This window comes from Hyperolius riggenbachi, chromosome 1, assembly GCF_040937935.1.
Source record: "Hyperolius riggenbachi isolate aHypRig1 chromosome 1, aHypRig1.pri, whole genome shotgun sequence".
Taxonomy (NCBI): domain Eukaryota; kingdom Metazoa; phylum Chordata; class Amphibia; order Anura; family Hyperoliidae; genus Hyperolius; species Hyperolius riggenbachi.
The window spans coordinates 295,687,640-295,707,499 of NC_090646.1; the positions used below are offsets into that span (position 1 = coordinate 295,687,640).

At 46.0% G+C, this 19,860-nt stretch overlaps 1 protein-coding gene across 1 annotated transcript in view; it reads left to right on the forward strand.

The window, feature by feature from the left end:
- The window catches only part of CAPS (calcyphosine), a 68,522-nt gene extending 49,572 nt beyond the window's left edge, over positions 1-18,950 (forward strand). Inside the window, exons 4-5 of the mRNA XM_068271166.1 lie at positions 973-1,182; positions 18,612-18,950. Of these exons, the coding sequence (XP_068127267.1) occupies positions 973-1,182; positions 18,612-18,713 (312 nt within the window). The 3' untranslated portion in view covers positions 18,714-18,950. The remainder of the gene's footprint in view (positions 1-972; positions 1,183-18,611) is intronic.
- Positions 18,951-19,860: the final 910 nt, after the last annotated feature.

A 19,860-nucleotide genomic window follows, 5' to 3' on the forward strand; every position in this document is an offset into this window, starting at 1 on the left:
TCACAACTTTGGTATGTGTTGTAACCCTTTTTTAATTCCACGTATATGTACTGTATTTTATGATGGAATTTCAAATAAAGTGAATGACAGCAGTGCCGGCGCTCTCCTCCTTCTCTCTGCATATAAATACTTCTTTTGCCTGAGCATGCTGAGGACTCACAGTGTCCATACCTTGTTGCCCGTGACTGTGCCGCCCCCCCCCCCCCCCCCCCCCTTCTCCCTGTATGGATTTCTTCCTGTGATACATTGACAGCAGCCATGTTGTTTGTAAACATTACACACAGGCAAGCTTATTTGCTTCTTCTGTGAAAAAACCTAATCCCCCCTCCCCCTCCCTCCTCCCCTCTGCCTCTGAAATCTCTGGCTAATAATACCTCCCCCTCCTCCTGCCCAGACTGAGCTCCCATGAGCCCTTGCTACTGCCAAGGCTCTCTTAAAAACTGTGGGCGAGGCTTGTTCAGTTTATAGGGAATTAGAGTATTAAAACAAAAAAGGATTTGGCTTGAGGAATGCCCTATAAACAATAGGAAAGGAACACAATTATGCAATGAGTAAAAGTTCATCTCGGATCCACTTTATGGCTCTGGCTCCTCCCCCTGCCCACCTCCTATTGACTTCGGTCAGCCGGGGGAGGGGGAGGAACGCGCTATGCAGCCAGAGTCGTTCATAGCATCAGGGAAGCAGAGCGGGAACGCTGCAGACATTGCTTCTGCCAGCATCTGCTCTGCAGGAATGAATTCACAGATCCCTGCGACAAATGGCTCTGGCTGCATAGCGTGTACCCCCCAGCTGACAGAAGTCAGTAGGAGGTGGGCAGGTGGAGGAGCCAGATCCTTAAAGAAGAACTGAGCAGAAAGGATTAACCCGAAGTGGCCAGACTTTGGGTTCTGGCTGTAACATATATAACTCCCTTTGTAATTGAATAACTGTTTTAAATTGTAACAATGAAATAACCATATACTGTCTTTATAGCCTCCAATGTCTAGTGCCCGCAGACAAGTCATACTAGAAGCTTTTCATAAAATGGACAAAACAGGTGATGGAGTCATAACGGTTGAAGATCTCAAGGGTGTTTATAATCCCAAATGTCATCAGAAATACCAGAATGGAGAATGGAATGAGAGGCAAGTGTTCCAGCATTTCCTAGACAACTTTGATTCACCAAACAACAAGGATGGACAGGTATATTCATTTTACATATAGCACACTTTAAATATCACGACAGCTAGTTATACGATCACTACACAGAGGGAACTTTTGTTGTGTTTCTCATGCCTTAAAGGAATACTGTAGGGGGGTCGGGAGAAAATAAGTTGAACTTACCCGGGGCTTCTAATGGTCCCCTGCAGACATCCTGTGCCAGCGCAGCCACTCACCGATGCTCCGGCCCGACTCCGGTTCACTTCTGGAGTTTAAGACTTTAAAGTCTGAAAAACACTGCATTTGCGTTGCCGTGTCCTCGCTCCCGCTGATGTCACCAGGAGCGTACTGCGCAGGCACAGACCATACTGGGTCTGCGCAGTACACTCCTGGTGATATCAGTGGGAGCAAGGACTCAGCAACATAGGCGCAGTGGTTTTCAGACTTTAAAGTCTAAAAAATTCCAGAAGTAAACCGGAGGCGGGGCCGGAGCATCGGTGAGTGGCTGCGCGGGCGCAGGATGTCTGCAGGGGACCATTAGAAGCCCCGGGTAAGTTCAACTCATTTTCCCCCTGTCACGGAATAGCCGTGAGAAACGCAGGTGAATCTAGAGAATTCACAGTCGCTTTCCTGATCGCTCCCTGTCGGATCTGAGCAGTCGTGCAAGCGATCCGAAAATGACATTTTGTGTTATTTTAAATCCAGAGATATGTTCCCCTGTGAGCCAGAGCAGTCCCCTCACCCCTCCGGAATGTCGCACATGGCTGGACTCCCTGCAGGGCCCAGCTCATTCCCCCTACAGCAGATGTCCCCATGAAAAGGACCAGGAAACTGGCTCCACAGGGGGGCCATAGAAAGCCAGCCGATCCGGCACCGAGCATGGGCCATAAGGAAAGCATGGGTGATATGATTTCCTGTCGGCATACGAAAACCGTATGTCGCACAGCTATAAAATTCATATCGTCTTGTCCGGTAAAATCTGGCCATCGTGCTGATATGAAATTCCTTGGGATAGACCGTCCGGTTATCGAGATATGAATCTTCTCAGGAGCCTGACCCGCTGGCTTAGCCGTGTCTGATGTCATATTAATCTGTATTTTCCAACAAGTCTGAAGCTGTTACCCCCCTAAATATAACGTGTATGGTTCAGGAGTTACAGCATTTCATAAGTTTAGCCCTAAAATCTCTCAGAGGGAATGAACTGTCATTGGTGGGTGACTCAGAGGGGCCGGCATTGCCACACCCCCAAACCAGCTTCATCAAAAGCACCTGGCCAGCAGGAAGGCATCAATTCCTCCCTTTACCATCTTCATGACACACGGCCACTGTGAGGAACAAGTGGTGGCCATCTTGCCAGAGCTGAAACAAAGGACATCCTCCATTTTGTTTGGATTCTAAATCTTGCTGAACTTTACTCTGAAACAAAGAACTCTAAGAACTTGAAACGGTTTTGCTTGAACTTGATGATTTTCCCACAGAAGGACATATTTCCACAAACCATAAGTATTTTCTCCCTCTTTATTTCATACTGGCTATTACTGTCTTAATAATTGTGATTTTAATAATTGTCTGTATATATTAATTATTTATATTGCGTGAATAAACGACTTTCTCCAAGTCATTCACTGTCCGCTACCCTGCTTATCAGCACACACAGAACTGATCCCGGGTCTCTGAAGATACGCTACTGTTTGTCTGTTGTTGGCTAGACAGAATACCGTGTGTTTAACCGTTTTATTCGCAGGACTAGTCAGTCAGTTAGTGGGCTCCACGGTCCCATGGTAACCGCGGTGGTGGCAGTTTACTCTGAACCAGTGGGTGAAGTTGTAATCACCCGTGTCTCACAGGCTCACTTCCGAGTTGTCTGCGGCTAATTCTTAACGGTTCCTGCGCATTGACTGCGTCCAGACTTCGCACGATCTGTGCGCTGGCACCGTTTAGAAGGCTAAGTGCGGTCAGCCACTAGGGCTCCTGTGACAGTGTTAGGCAGCGGTTGGGACCTGTGTTGTGCTGAAAGTATCTACGATAGCGCTAGCGCTATCGAGAAACGAACTAATTCGTTGGTGTAGCTGGAAGGCAATATATTTTTTATATATACAGAGAGACTGTGTAGCCAGTACCCCTCCCCAAAAGTTTTATTTTATTTGGCATGGAAATGTCCGGGAACTACAAGAAAATGTGCCTGGCGGACCTGCAAAATCTTTGCCAAGAGAGAGGCATTTATGTCGGCCGCAAGACACAACGGGACCTGGTAACGGAATTGTTTCAATGGGATACCCAGCAACTGCGGGAGCCGGGGGTGTCTGCTGAAGTGGATACCAGCCCATCTGACCCAAGTCAAGGGGAACCAGAGACTGAAGATTCTGCGCATACGGAGGTTGAGCATCCTGCGGGCCCTGCTGCAACAGTTACGCCAGAGACTGTCAGTGTGGACCCCAATCCCAGAGTTTCTGAAAGTACTCGCCCGGAAACGGCCAGTACTGGACTGTCCATGGGTGCTGACCCGGTAATGCAGCAGGCATTACAAAAGCTGATGGAGACTGACCTGGACAAGTACCTGCAGTACATGGCGGAGCAAAAGCGAGAGGAACGGGAGCGTCAATCTGCAGAGGCGCGGGAGAGACGACAGCATGAGCTCAACATGGCAAAGGTTCAACAGGCCAGCCGGAGTTCACCGCCCAGCCTCCCTGCTGAAGGAGCTGCAGCACCCGTAAGTGCAAAATTTAAATTTGCTAATATTGAAAAAGACACAGACATTGACTTGTTTTTGCGGTCTTTTGAAAAAGCATGCCGTCAGTATCGTCTGTCCCAAGACCAGTGGGCCAGACATCTGACACCATTGCTGCGCTACAAAGCGCTTGATGCTTTCGCAGAATTGCCTGCGGAAAAGGATAATGATTATGCTGCTATAAAAGACGCTATCATTACTAAGTACCAGCTGACGCCAGAAGCCTATCGGAAGAAGTTCAGGGCCTGGCAGAAAAAGTCTTCTGATTCATACCGAGATGTGGTCAGCAGCTTGCTCACCACACTCCGCCAGTGGACTCTGGGCCTCACCAAAGGGTCTTATGGCGTCCTGGAGGACTTGATAGTCCTCGAACAATTTCTGAACATTTGCCCTGCTGATGTACGACAGTTTGTGTTAGAACGCAGGCCGGCTTCAGCCACTGTCGCTGCAGACCTTGCTGAGACTTTTGCAACTACCCGGGTGGCTGATACCCGCAGAACTGTCCCATCCAGCTGGAGAGGAGGTCAGCCCAATACCTCGGCAGACTCCCCTGCCCCTGTGAGCCGTCAGCCACAGAGGCCACCCAGCACAGCTTCTGCACCCAGGGCTGCAGCCTCTGGAGAGGTCACCTGTCACTACTGCCACAAGACGGGACACATGAAGTTCACCTGTCCGGAGCGGAGGCAGACCACCCCAGCACCTGGACCACCCGCACCTCGCCCGCGGCAGACACCAACCGCCAGTGTACCCCAACCAGGAGCCGCATCCAACCTGATGTTTGCCAAGGGTGCAGGGAACTCCCCCATCACAAGCAATCACCAGCTGGTTACTGTGAATGACCAGCTTGTCACGGGTTTCCGTGACACCGGAGCAGATGTCACTCTGGTGCGTGCACACCTTGTCCCCGCAGAGGCCATCATTCCTGACCAGTACCTCACCCTCACTGGAGTGGGGGGCACTCTTTCTCACATTCCCCAAGCTCGGGTGTCCATCGACTGGGGGGTGGGGGTCCACGAGAAGGTTGTTGGGATCCTGGACCAACTGCCGGTCCCTGTTTTGCTGGGGACCGACTTGGGCACGCTGGTGTCGTACTATGAACCTGCACCAAGCCCTGTGGAATGCCAGGACAGAGACGGACTCTCTGCCCACACCCAGGTACTTTGCACCCAGGGGCAAGAACAGGGGGGAGGTGGGTTGAACGTGCCCAGTTCACGGGTACCTGTGTTTGATGTACCAACTGTCTGTGATGAAAATGTTCCTGTTACTGTTATTAATGCTTGTGACAATGATGTAGGTAATGCCAATATGTGCCATTCTGAAGGGATACCTGTGCTAGCGGTAACACGCAGCCATACTGCTCAGAACCTGAGCTCAGAACAGGTGGAGGAGGTTCCGGCCTCCTCCCCCTCCTCTGACCACAGGGATGGTACCCTTCAGCCCCTAACCTCATACGCCACGGGCCAGCTGGCTGAGAGTGAGAGTGCTGCATTTGTGCAAGCACTCCAGACTGACCCTAACCTCGAGGCCCTCAGAAAACAGGCTTCTGAGCCCCTCACAGACGAGGCTACGTTCAAGGTATACTGGGAAGGTGGGAAGTTGTACAGTGAGCCTGTACACCCCACCGAAGGTGAAATGGGGATGGGTACCAAGTTGCTTGTGGTACCTAGTGCCTTCCGGGGGCATGTGCTGAAGTCCGCACATGACATTCCCCTGGCCGGGCACTTGGGGATCCACAGGACACTTGATCGTATCCGGGGACATTTCTACTGGCCTCAAATGCGGATAGATGTGACGAACTACTGCCGCTCATGTACCATTTGCCAAAAGGTAAAAAGGGCTGGGAATCACCGCAAAGCTCCCTTGTGTCCACTGCCAATCATAGGTGAGCCCTTTCACAGAGTGGCAGTCGACATAATTGGACCGTTGCCCACTCCCAGCAGCAGTGGCAAAAGGTACATCCTGACGGTGGTGGATTACGCCACCCGCTATCCTGAGGCCATGGCACTTTCCTCCCTGAGGGCGGACAAGGTAGCCGACGCGCTACTTAACATTTTCTCCCGAGTCGGGTTCCCTGCGGAGATGCTCTCTGATCAGGGAACCCAGTTTATGTCCGGACTCATGGAGGCCCTGTGCAAAAAGATACAGATGACGCACATTGTCTCCAGTCCCTACCACCCGCAGACCAATGGACTGTGTGAAAGGTTCAACGGGTCGCTGAAGCAAATGCTGACCACGTTTGTTGAGTCGCAAGGTGGGGACTGGGAACGATACCTGCCTCATCTGTTGTTTGCATACAGGGAGGTGCCGCAGGAATCTACCGGGTTCTCCCCGTTCGAGCTCCTGTATGGTAGGAATGTCCGAGGACCCCTACAATTGATGCGGGAGACGTGGGAGGGCAAGGGGGACCCCACAGATGTCTCTGTAGTTGATTACGTTCTCAGGTTCAGGGACAAGATGGAGTCCCTCACAGAAATGGTAACGGAAAACATGGCCCAGGCTCAGGCCAAACAAAAACTCTGGTATGACCGCACTGCTGGAGAGAGGTCATTTGAAGTAGGTGACAAAGTGTATGCCCTTCTTCCAGTGAGGCAGAACAAGCTGCAAGCGGCCTGGGAGGGACCCTACACTATAGTGCAACGGTTAAACCCTCTGACATACCTGGTGAACATGGGAGGCAGGAAACAGAAAAGCTTCCATGTCAACATGCTGAAGGCCCACCATGACAGGACCAAGTATGTGCTGCCAGTGTGCAGCCGGTTAGAGCAGGGAGAGGCAGACCCCCTGTTAGACCTGCTGGCTGACATACGAGATGTGGACAGCGACCTAAGCGTCAACCCACAACTCTCCTCGTCCCAGCAAGAGCAGTTGCAGGAGGTGCTGGGTCCGTACCAGCACACTTTCTCCGGTGTCCCGGGGCGGACCAGTCTGGCAGTGCATAGGGTAGATACGGGCACCCATCCCCCCATCAGGCAATCCGCTTACCGCGTCTCCCCTGAGGTGCAAGCGGACATGCAGAAAGAGGTGAGGGAGATGCTGGAGCTAGGGGTGGTTCAAAAGTCCTGTAGTGCCTGGGCAGCCCCTGTTGTCCTGGTCCCCAAGAAGGACCAGACAACTCGGTTCTGCGTGGACTACAGGAAGTTGAACGCCATCACCACTACAGACGCCTACCCCATGCCTCGCATCGATGAGTTGTTGGATACGCTGGCGTCCGCCAGGTACCTATCAATCATGGATCTGAGCCGGGGGTACTGGCAGATACCACTTGCACCTGACGCGAGGCAGAAGTCGGCCTTCATCACCCCTTTTGGCCTCTTCGAGTTCACGATGATGCCCTTTGGGATGAAGAACGCTCCTGCCACGTTTCAGCGGGCCGTAAACGACCTGCTGGAGGGACTGCAAGGGTTCGCTGTAGCGTACTTGGATGACATTGCGGTGTTCAGCCCCACCTGGGAGGAACACCTCAAACACCTGTCCCAGGTACTAGAGAGGCTGGCCGCAGCCAATCTGACAGTTAAGCCGAGTAAATGTCAGATTGGTATGACCGAGGTGCAGTACTTAGGTCACCTGGTGGGGCGTAACACCCTGAAACCTGACACGGGAAAGGTTGACGCCATCCTGGCATGGCCTCGGCCTATCACGAAAAAGCAGGTCCAGGCGTTCCTGGGGACCGCCGGCTACTATAGGAAATTTGTTCCAGCCTATAGTACCCTGGCGAAGCCCCTGACCGATGCCACTAGCAAGAAACACCCCAAGGTTGTTAGCTGGACCCCCGCTTGTGAGAACGCCTTCCAAGCATTGAAGCAGGCACTCGCGAGTGCCCCTGTGCTTCAAGCCCCGGATTTCAGTCGTCAGGTTTGTTGTGCAAACCGATGCCTCTGACTACGGTCTCGGCGCAGTCCTCAGCCAGGTGGACGGAGAGGGAGATGAACACCCTATCCTCTACCTGAGCTGGAAGCTCCTGCCCCGAGAGGTAGCCTACTCCACAACTGAAAAGGAGTGCCTAGCGATCGTGTGGGCCCTACAGAAACTACAATCATATCTGTACGGCCGCTCCTTCACGATCATTACCGACCATAACCCCCTCAGTTGGCTAAACCGTACTGCTGGGACCAATGGCAAGCTCCTACGGTGGAGCCTGTCATTGCAACAGTACGACTTTACGATCCAACACAAAGCAGGCAGCCGACACCAAAACGCCGATGGGCTGTCCCGGTGTCAGGGGGAACTAGACCCAACAGCGCCAATAGCTGCTACGGCGAATGTCTTGCTGACCACCCCCTACACAGCGTCAGGAAAGGGAGGTGTCACGGAATAGCCGTGAGAAACGCAGGTGAATCTAGAGAATTCACAGTCGCTTTCCTGATCGCTCCCTGTCGGATCTGAGCAGTCGTGCAAGCGATCCGAAAATGACATTTTGTGTTATTTTAAATCCAGAGATATGTTCCCCTGTGAGCCAGAGCAGTCCCCTCACCCCTCCGGAATGTCGCACGTGGCTGGACTCCCTGCAGGGCCCAGCTCATTCCCCCTACAGCAGATGTCCCCATGAAAAGGACCAGGAAACTGGCTCCACAGGGGGGCCATAGAAAGCCAGCCGATCCGGCACCGAGCATGGGCCATAAGGAAAGCATGGGTGATATGATTTCCTGTCGGCATACGAAAACCGTATGTCGCACAGCTATAAAATTCATATCGTCTTGTCCGGTAAAATCTGGCCATCGTGCTGATATGAAATTCCTTGGGATAGACCGTCCGGTTATCGAGATATGAATCTTCTCAGGAGCCTGACCCGCTGGCTTAGCCGTGTCTGATGTCATATTAATCTGTATTTTCCAACAAGTCTGAAGCTGTTACCCCCCTAAATATAACGTGTATGGTTCAGGAGTTACAGCATTTCATAAGTTTAGCCCTAAAATCTCTCAGAGGGAATGAACTGTCATTGGTGGGTGACTCAGAGGGGCCGGCATTGCCACACCCCCAAACCAGCTTCATCAAAATCACCTGGCCAGCAGGAGGGCATCAATTCCTCCCTTTACCATCTTCATGACACACGGCCACTGTGAGGAACAAGTGGTGGCCATCTTGCCAGAGCTGAAACAAAGGACATCCTCCATTTTGTTTGGATTCTAAATCTTGCTGAACTTTACTCTGAAACAAAGAACTCTAAGAACTTGAAACGGTTTTGCTTGAACTTGATGATTTTCCCACAGAAGGACATATTTCCACAAACCATAAGTATTTTCTCCCTCTTTATTTCATACTGGCTATTACTGTCTTAATAATTGTGATTTTAATAATTGTCTGTATATATTAATTATTTATATTGCGTGAATAAACGACTTTCTCCAAGTCATTCACTGTCCGCTACCCTGCTTATCAGCACACACAGAACTGATCCCGGGTCTCTGAAGATACGCTACTGTTTGTCTGTTGTTGGCTAGACAGAATACCGTGTGTTTAACCGTTTTATTCGCAGGACTAGTCAGTCAGTTAGTGGGCTCCACGGTCCCATGGTAACCGCGGTGGTGGCAGTTTACTCTGAACCAGTGGGTGAAGTTGTAATCACCCGTGTCTCACAGGCTCCCTTCCGAGTTGTCTGCGGCTAATTCTTAACGGTTCCTGTGCATTGACTGCGACCAGAGTTCGCACGATCTGTGCGCTGGCACCGTTTAGAAGGCTAAGTGCGGTCAGCCACTAGGGCTCCTGTGACACCCCCGACCCCCCTACAGTATTCCTTTAAGATGAGGTCCCCCAGAGCAAAGCTCATGTTAGTCCAAGAATACCGATAAAGTGGGTCCTGTCAAGCTAAATCGCTCTCAGGCACTTAGACAGTGAGAACTGTATGCCTCATTTAAAGTAGATTGTCCCCAGGATTGTTTATTTATTTATTATAAATATTTATTTCATTTTTTTAAAATAAAATTTGCCTTTTTTTTTTTTTATTAATTTAATAACCTTCCCTCCCCCCATCAGCCTATCACAGTGGATCGCTCCTGTTTCCCCCAGGGGGACAGCCGTATCACAAGTCTGTCCCCAGTACAGCGCTGCCTTACATCGCACGCTGTACAGTGGTAATAGACGATAGTTTCGCCATCTAACAGTCTCTCAGTAGCGATCACCGCTGGGAGACTGCTGGCAGAGCAGAGCTCCGTCACTCATGCGGACGATCTCCAGCAATCTCCGCCTGCAGCCATTCGCGCCAATCGGAGTGGAGTGGTCCAGGGGCTGCCACGCTGTTCACGCCAATCGGGGTGCAGCAGTCCTTAAGCGGTTAAACAAGAAGTGGCAGGCCTTTCCATTCCCTCCTCTTCCTTACCTACTTAACAACCATTTAAACAACAACTGAAGTGAGAAGAGGAGGAGGCTGTCATATTCATTTTCTATTAAACAATAACAGCTGCCTAACAGCCCAGTTGATCTATTTGGCTGCTGTAGTGCCTGAATAATACCTGCATGCTTGTTCAGGGCCTATGCTATGGCTATAAGTATTAGAGGCAAAGGATCAGTAGGATAGCCAGGCAACTGGTATTGCTGAAAAGGAAATAAATATGGCAGTCTCCATAGACCTCTTGCTACAGATGTCCTTTAAGGGAGGGAATGGAATGGTGATAGGAGAGATCATCACAGCATGCCTATTACTAACTGAAAATTTGAATTTAGCCAAAAATGCAATTTTCCATTGAGTGATTACGGAGGACAAAAATAATAAGGCAAGGAGCAGACAATGCACAGAGGTATGTTGATCCAGCATGAATATACCTCTGAGCTTACCTTAGATAGGTATACTTTAACCACTTCACCACTGAGGGGTTTTACCCCCTGAGCACCAGAGCAATTTTCACCTTTCAGCGCTCCTTCCATTCATTCGTCTATAACTTTATCATTACTTATCGCAATGAAATAAACTATATCTTGTTTTTTCCGCCACCAATTAGGCTTTCTTTAGGTGGGACATTATGCCAAGAATTATTTTTTTCTAAATGTGTTTTAATGGGAAAATAGGAAAAATGTGGGGAAAAAAATAATTATTTTTCAGTTTTCGGCCATTATCGTTTTTAAATAATGCATGCTACTGTAATTAAAACCCATGAAATTTATTTGCCCTTTTGTCCCGGTTATAAAACCATTTAAATTATGTCCCTATCACAATGTTTGGCGCCAATATTTTATTTGGAAATAAAGGTGCATTTTTTTCAGTTTTGCGTCCATCCCTAATTACAAGCCCATAGTTTATAAAGTAACAGTGTTATACCCTCTTGACATAAATATTTAAAAAGTTCAGTCCCTAAGGTAACTATTTATGTATTTTTTTTAATTGTAAAATTTTTAATTTTTTTTTAATTACCAAAAAAAAAGGGGGAGTGTGGGAGGTAATGAGTTAATTTTTTGTGTAAAAATCATTTATTTGTATGTGAAAAATGTGTAGGGTGTAGTTTACTATTTGGCCACAAGATGGCCACAGTAACTTTTTGTTTTAATGCGACCTCCAAGCGTCCTTCCGGAAGCTTGGAGGAAGTATAAGGAGGCTGGACACGTGAGTTTTTTCTCACAATGATCGCGCTGCCCATAGGAGAGCAGCGGACCATTGTGGGGCTTAGATCAACGAACGGGAATGGATTTTCCCGTTCATTGATCTCCGGGCGAGCGGGCGGCGGCGTGTTTACTAGCGGCGGGCGGCGTGTTTACGAGCGGGAGCGCGGACAGCGTCGGGAACGCGGAAAGTACGGATTTCTCCGTCCCTGGGGGTTAAAGGATGGAAAAAGGGACGGAGAAATTCGTACGGGCGGGGGTAAAGTGGTTAATTGATCTCACATATTGCCTGCAGCCATATCTATCAGCCTGGGTGTGCCCGTCAAATTTTTATATAATTTACATTATGGCTCTTTGGCCCTGAGATACAAATTCCAGTAAGCATACATATTTCATTGGTGTTTTAGGCAGAGAATTTATAAGGCCCGGTTCACACTGGCACAGATGGGAAACTGATCTGCATAAAAGCTGATCCGTTGCTACAGTACAGTTTTTAAAAAGCACACTTTCCATGCATGACCCTCTGTTCCATTAGCATGCGGTCAATGAGACACATCACAATACAATAAAAAGGGTGTGCACTATGTAATATATATTATTATTATATTGGCAGAAAACTGTGTGCTAGGAATAGAGAAGATCAATGTACAAAAAAGGCAAAATTATTCCAGCACCACTGCAATAATCAGGGATTACCTGAGAACAGTCAAGCATCCACTCATATTATCAAAGTACATACAACTTTATTAATAATCAGCCAAAAATAGACACACAACCTTAAATACAATAAAAAATACAGGGACCAGAAGGTCCACGCCACAAATATAGGGGGTTTAAACATGTATGTATAGGCAGAGCTAACATCCCCCAATAAGGGCTAATAAAAACCCTGAATGGGGATGACCCTGGTTATGGTTAATTCAATTTGTAAAGTAGAAAGGACCGTAAATAGGTCATGCAAAGTCGTTTTCAGATACAAAAAATTATCAAAAAATTCTTTATTGACACGGATAAAAAAAGACAGTTTCCAAGCAATTACTCTCTGTGAGAGGCTCCTTGTAAATATATAAATATTTTCCAAAACAGGAATATGACAGCTTAGTGCAAATAAAAAAGGCCTGCCTTTTTTTATTTGCACTAAGCTGTCATATTCCTGTTTTGGAAAATATTTATATATTTACAAGGAGCCTCTCACAGAGAGTAATTGCTTGGAAACTGTCTTTTTTTTATCCGTGTCAATAAAGAATTTTTTGATAATTTTTTGTATCTGAAAACGACTTTGCATGAACTATTTACGGTCCTTTCTACTTTACAAATGGTCTATGGTGGGTCAAGTGGATGACTCTAAAAGGGACTAAAAGTTTTTTTTCCTTTCTCTATATCTAAAAGGAACAAATCCCAAATATATTATTACTATGGTTAATTCAATTGCAGTACAGTGATATAAAAAGTGACAAAGCAGTAAGGAATTGAATCAATGAAAACACAAACTATGATTCCATATGGTGCTAGTGCTAATGCATAGTGCAATGTAATGAATGGGTGTTTATTTACCTGTGATTCTTTCTAAGAGCAATCAATTGCAATGACAGTGAAAATGGAGGGAGTGAAAATGGAGGGGTAGCCTGAGGTTAACCTGAGGTTACCCATACAAACCAATAGTCAGTCTGGTGGGGTAGAGCTCTGCTGTTCAATACAGCGGCCTTAATGCACAGCGTGATTGTAACAATCGCTCGTTACCCTCCAGCCGCCGAGTCCCACGCAGCTCCTTGCTGTTGCTAGGCACACACGCCACTTCCCCTTTTCACGCATTGGCTGAGGGCGGTAGGGAGATACATGTACAAATTGATAACTACCTCCTTCCTCCTTTTTCCTAGAAACAAAAAATATACAATATAAATAAAAAAACGTCCTCCCTACGAGATACAAAGCAGGACACAGCTATATCGCTTGTGTCTGCTTGCTGATGCTGCCGCTTTCTTGCCAATTGGAAAGCCGAATGCTGGTTACCACAGCAACGGACAATAGGTGTCCGTCACTGTGCCAGCTTTAGATAAGGGGTCCTTAGCGGGGAGAAAAACTACAGAGCCGTACGGGGCCATCCTGGGCTCTACGTTAGGCTGCAACCGCATTTAGCTAAGTAACAGTTACAAGTTGGAACAAACCTAACTGAGCTGAGCAGAGAGGGGAAATCTAACGGCAGCACAAACTACAAATACAGATGCCTCCTACTGCAAAATGGATTAGCCTGAGCCGCGTCGGAAAGGTACATCTGCCGACGTGACTCTAAAGCTATAAAGGCATAGTGGTGTCAGATTTCTGTTATAACCACACTGAAACCCTGTCTTCTATATTATTTTTTAGTTAACTATGATGATTCAAATAAGCCTGATATGTATGCATTTCAAGAATTAGTGTCAGTTATATGCCAGATAGAGTTAATCCTTAAACAAGTGCAAATAGTAAAATGCTCAGAATATATTTTACACTGCCATCTGGTGGTTTTTTGTAATCTTTTATAAGTTATAAAATTAATGATTTCTTCATAAAAAAATTATAGAATGAAATTATTTAGATTGCTGATCAGTATATACAATATTTGATTACTCTTTAAGGATAGTATAGTGTTTAAATAAGTATTAATGTACTGTAAGTCTGAATACTGTTGGTTACAGGCCTATGTATTTTGGTGGGCCAAGATGGCCGACAGCATTTCAGAAAGAAATGGGCATACCTCAGGCCAATTAAGACACAGATGTCATATTAAGTAAATAAAGCATGGAACATCGATATGGGAGATGTTTTTAATTCTGGAGACCCAGTGTCTCATGACATTTCTCTTATCGGGAGGTCATAACGTAGTCAAGATGTCTACCTGCGTATGTACCCAATTAATTAAGATATCACCCTCATTAGTTAAATGTCAGACTTTGTAAATAAGATACGTTGAATGACGCACAAAACATTCCAAGATATGGAATATACGTCAGTGGGAAATTCCAATTTTTCAGCCATTTTTGAAAATTGGGTATAAAAAGTGAGGTAGGATGGGCAGGTTTTACACATCTTGACAACAGCTACCTTGGGGTGAGACCTTCTACATAATTGAGGAGAGGTATGCCTTATTGATATTATATTCTGGTGATTCTTAGCATTGAATATTTAGCTAAGCCTATTAAGCATTGAAAGTTAGCATTTTTTATTAGCCTTATTTTTGAATATTTTTTCTCTCAGCAACTACTAGAGATACTCAGAAATAGGCAACATTAACCAACCTTAGATCTACAATGCAATATCTGCATGATAAAGTTTATTTCATGGAACTGTGAACTTTGAATATCTTGAAGATTCATATTTTTCCGCTGTAAATATATTGCTTTTTGAAAAATACAAATTTATATAAAAATCCAAACTGAGTGCTTTGAGATTATTCCAAGAGAAACCATCATCTATAACTTTTACTGTTGTAGAGGGAAGGAACTCCACTATACCCAATATTTTTGATCGCAACGCTGTAAAAGTTATACCTTTTACTGAGTTAGTGATCTTACAGAGGTAGATACCGTAAGGTTTTCCAACAGTGGCAGTGTAGAAAATCCTTCTGATCTTCCATAATACATGTTATTAACTTTCCTCCATATACAAATATGTATGTTAAAGTGTCAAAAAACAAAGAAATTAGACATAGTGCCCCTTTAATTGAGAGGCGGGGTATTTAAACCCTGCGCTCTCACAGATGGATGCTGTTGCATCCCTGGTCACAGCCACGGCATTCCACCGTCATTCCCCCTTCCAAGTTGTTCCCTCTCAACCAGGATTCCTCCAGGATTCCCTTTGGCTAATCCCTGTTGGCATTTCCTTTTGTTTCCTGCCTGCCTGAATTTTAGACATAGGATCCCTGCACTACTTGTCAGTCTCCTGTCAGCCATCCTTCCCTGGTTCCCTGTCAGTCTCCCTGCAGTCATGATCTTCCATCCCTCGTTCCCTGTAGTCACCTGTCTGACTCCCAGCCTCACTTCTCTGTCCGCTCCCTTCCTGGGGTTTCCTCCAGCCTGTCTGTTCCCCTTCTGGGTACCTAGTCTGTCAGCTCCCTTTCCAGAGGTTACTCTAGACTGCCAGAATCTCCGGGACCTACCCTGTCAGTCAGTATCCTTCTGGGATCTGTTGCTGTCAGCTCCTTACCTGGGATTCCCCCTGCCTGTCTGCTGCCCTCTTGGGAGCCCCTCAGTCAGCTCCCTACCCGGGATTATCCAGTCTGTTCATTCCACTTCTGGGAACTCCTTCTCTCCGTATCCTACCTGGGATCCCAATAGGTTAGGCCTTCCTGCCCTGCTAACCTATCCTGGCCCTATTGCTCAACGGTCTACTCTGCACGAGCCGCCTCCTATCCCATCAGGTACCCTCTGTTCTTCCCATCACTGGTGCGGTAGTCATGGGGATCGTAACCTGGCAGGCACCAGGCAGCAAAATAGTCCGCCACCCACTAGGGGTGACGGCCCATCTTCCCTTACAGGGTGCGTTGGTGAAGGCCCGTGCTTGCTTAGACCCCATGCCCCGGGGCTGCTCCCCCCTTGATACCAGTGACGGGATCAACAGAACCCTGACAGTCCGCAAGTACCCTGACAGTGGTCAGATGACCCACTTTATCAGATGGCTCCACTGTCTGTGGTCAGTGGGTCCTTCTGATGAAGTGGTCTGTGGTCAGCGGGTCCTTCTGATGAAGTGGTCATTTGACCAGTGTTCAAAAGGATTTTTTTTTTTAATTCTGTAACTTTGGTTATTTTTTTTATAGGTTTTTTTTATTTTTTTAACTATGGGAGATACCAGTGGTTAATTGTATTAATATTTATATATACTGTATATACCTAAATATGTCCACCTCTTGTATAAGTCGACGTCAAAAATTTACCCCCTTAATCTGGAATTAAAGACTCAAGTATAAGTCATCTCAAGAAAGTTAATGTCTGCAAGTGGGGTCCATAAGGGTTACTGGCTGAACTTGGGGACCAGGAGGGGTATATATGTATTTAGAGAGTTTAGCCTGTTTAATCCACCCTCATCTGTGACTAATCACAAGCTGTAATTTGATCTCTCACCTGTGTCAGCTGACTGCTATGGCAGAGAAGGTAATTGGTAAACACAGGATGTTAACAATATGTCTGCTTCCATTAAAGGAAGTAGAGACAATGCAATTCTATTGCAGAATTTGTATGAGCTGTAATAAATAAATGTTTTGTTTTAAAGGTTATTATGCTGTTGCATGTGTTTTAGAACAGAGGAAGTTCTGAGTTCAGGTCCACTTTTAAGATCTTCCAAACTCCCTGCCGCCCACCTGCCTTTCTTCCCCATGTGCTATGCATGGATACAGAGTGTAAAAGCAGCAGAGCGGATACACCTTACCCAGTCGACTGCTGGGCTTTGTGTCCTCCAACCTTCCACATGCCTCTGAGCATGCAATAGCGTCACCACAGGAGCCGAATTCCATGGTGACGCTATTGCATGCTCAGTGGCATGTGGAAAAGATTGGAGGACAGAGAGCCCAGTGGTGGACTGGGTAACGTCTGCTTTCACACTATACAACCATGCATAGCACACAAGGGGAGAGAGAAGGGGGTCGGGCGGCTGGGAAGATGGAGCGTTCTTAAAGTTCTACAGTATTGGCCAGGTCAATATAGGGAGGAGAAGGACAGAGTGGGAAGGGAGGGGGTTAAGCCGGAGCTTACAGGAGAGAGAGGCGCTCCAATCCCCAGCTATAAGTTAGGGAATTTAATTATGACTTGAGTATAAGGCGACCCCTATGTTTTGCCTTAATGATTCAGACTTAAATTTCTTGACTTATAGACAAGAATATATATATATATATATATATATATATATATATATATATATATCTTCCTTATTAAGCTAATAATAGTGTAGTGCACTATTATATTTGTCCGCTAGATAGCGCCATCCAGTATAGAAAGCTCAATCACTGTCTTCTGCAGTATACTAACAAAAGTGAAGTGAAGTTTTTTTTTTTAATATACTTTTTCAATGAATAATCTTTGCTGTTCATTGCAGCAGAGATTGTTTAATTGGGCACTAAGACTGGCTTATTCACCAATCTGTCCACTAACTGTCCCCACCAGGTAGGAGAACACGCACCGCTCGTAATACTCAGAAGACGAGTATCTATACCCCTGGGATGGAATGTGGACTCCCTAAGGGAGTAGATATACAGTCACAATCCTGGCAACTTGTTAAAAGGAAACAAATATGGCAGCCTCCATATCTCTCTCACTTCAGGTGTCTTTTAAAGTAATCTAACCAAAGATGGACATTACAGCTACACAGCTGACATTTATTTGAAAATAAATAAAGATGGCAGCCCCTGTTCGTATGAGATTAGGTTCCCTTTAAAATATTTAACATTGATTCCTTTCACAATATATTTCCTATAGCTCAGATTACCAAATCTGCAGGTTACCCCCTTCTTTAAAAGCTTTGTGTCATATTCTCTTGCTGTCTGAACAAAATAATGATACCAAAGTAGTAGCAGATCCCCTACCCACAGATCCTGTCAATTGCTTCAGTTCACATATATTATTAGCTTATCAGATTATATATTTGGGAACGTGCTAGGAGTTGTTCTCTCAAAGTTACTCTTTAGTTACAGGATTAACTCCCCAAATGTGCATGCAACAAGCAGTAACTGGTCACACAAATGGCTTTTGAAAGAGGCGTATTTCTTCTGATAGCCCAAATACGTGCCGAGAATGATCGGTGGCACTGGAAAAACTATAATTCTAATAATAATAATAATGTCACACAGCTATTTTTATTATTCAATGAAGGTAGGTCTGAGGGGTCTTAGAAAGTAACGAAACAAAACTTTAGGCACAAAAGAAATACTCTTAGTTACACTTAAATCTTTCCCGTCTAAGCAAGTTTAAATTAAAATATATTTACATTTTATTTTAGTTAATCATTACTGTAAAACATCATGGAAACCTATAAAAACCCCACGAGTGCGTAAAATCAAAAGCTTTCTAAGAACAAAATATGCTTGGAAGTATTTTAATGGGTAGTAAATTTCAAAAACTAAAAGGTGTGACAAAATGTAACATACGGTATTGATTCCATGCCAGGCAACAGGTATTGTTTAAAAAGAGATTTAATTTACAGCTTGGAAGAAAATATTAGGGGTAATTTGTTTTTTTTCTTTTAAATACAGGTTACAGTGGAAGAATTCCTGAATTACTACAGTGGTGTTAGCGCTTCCATAGACAGCGATGCATATTTTGTCGTCATGATGAAGAATGAATGGAAAATCTAGGAATGTCCTGCATGTCTTATGAATCAGTACTTATAGATGTGTTATACAAATATTATTACGTGAAAAGAAATATTTCAAATGATAGATGCTTGTGTAGGAATCATTCGGTACTACATTGAAGAAGATCCTTAGTCTGGGGCAAATAGTTCATATTAAACTAAATATTGCATGACTAGCAGCACAAAATATGTAACAAAGTTTAAATAAATGCTTATTTCATTATAGCAAGGGTATAAATATTTTGTAAGTGCATTTATGCAGATCGAGTAGGGTCATTACTCTGAAATACTTCATATAATCCTTTGGTTCTGAAAATATACAGAAAGCTATTATTTACTTATTTTAACCCTTTGCCTGCCAAGCACGTACATAGTACTTGCTGGCAGGCCAAGGCTTTAAGTGCCAAAAACGTATGTTTTTTGGCATTTCTGCAGGGGGGAGGGGGGCCAACATCATTCCTCCCTCCCTCACCATGGGCTCCCCTGCAGAGCTGGAGCAGAGGTGCAGTGTGTAATTAACTCACCCGATCGCTCATTTCATGCGGTGTCTGCGCCAGCAGCCGTCTCCTCTCTACTTCCTTGTTCCCTGTATGACGCGTGATTACACATCATACAGAGATTAGGTGGCCAGAGAGGAGTCTGCTGCCGGTAGGGACACCTCATGGAACAAGCAATTGGGTGAGTTAACTACACACCGCACTTCTGCTCCAGCTGTGCAGGAGGGCACAGGAAGAGGGTCCACGGAGAGGGGAGAGGATGATGTTAGCCCCCCTCCCCCAGTGGCACCAATGTAGCTACCTATACTGGCTGCACCTATATCTGGCTACCTGTACTGGCAGTACCTACACCTGGCTACCTGTACTGGGGGCATCTATTCATGGCTACCTATGGCTCCTGAAAATAATGTTTTGTTTATAAACTGTTGAAACAACTTGTGTTTGTGTCGGCATCAGGGGGGAGGTAGAGCTGAACCATGTAGCTAGGTTCCACTTCTCTGTCACTATTCACAGAGGAATGATTTACTGTTTGTTTCTGCCCTGCTTACACACACACTGCTTTCTCACCGATGATATGAGAACAGCTGAGGGATTTTTAGATACAGAGAAGGATCTGAAAAGAAGGACCTGTATTTTTTCCTTACTTGGATA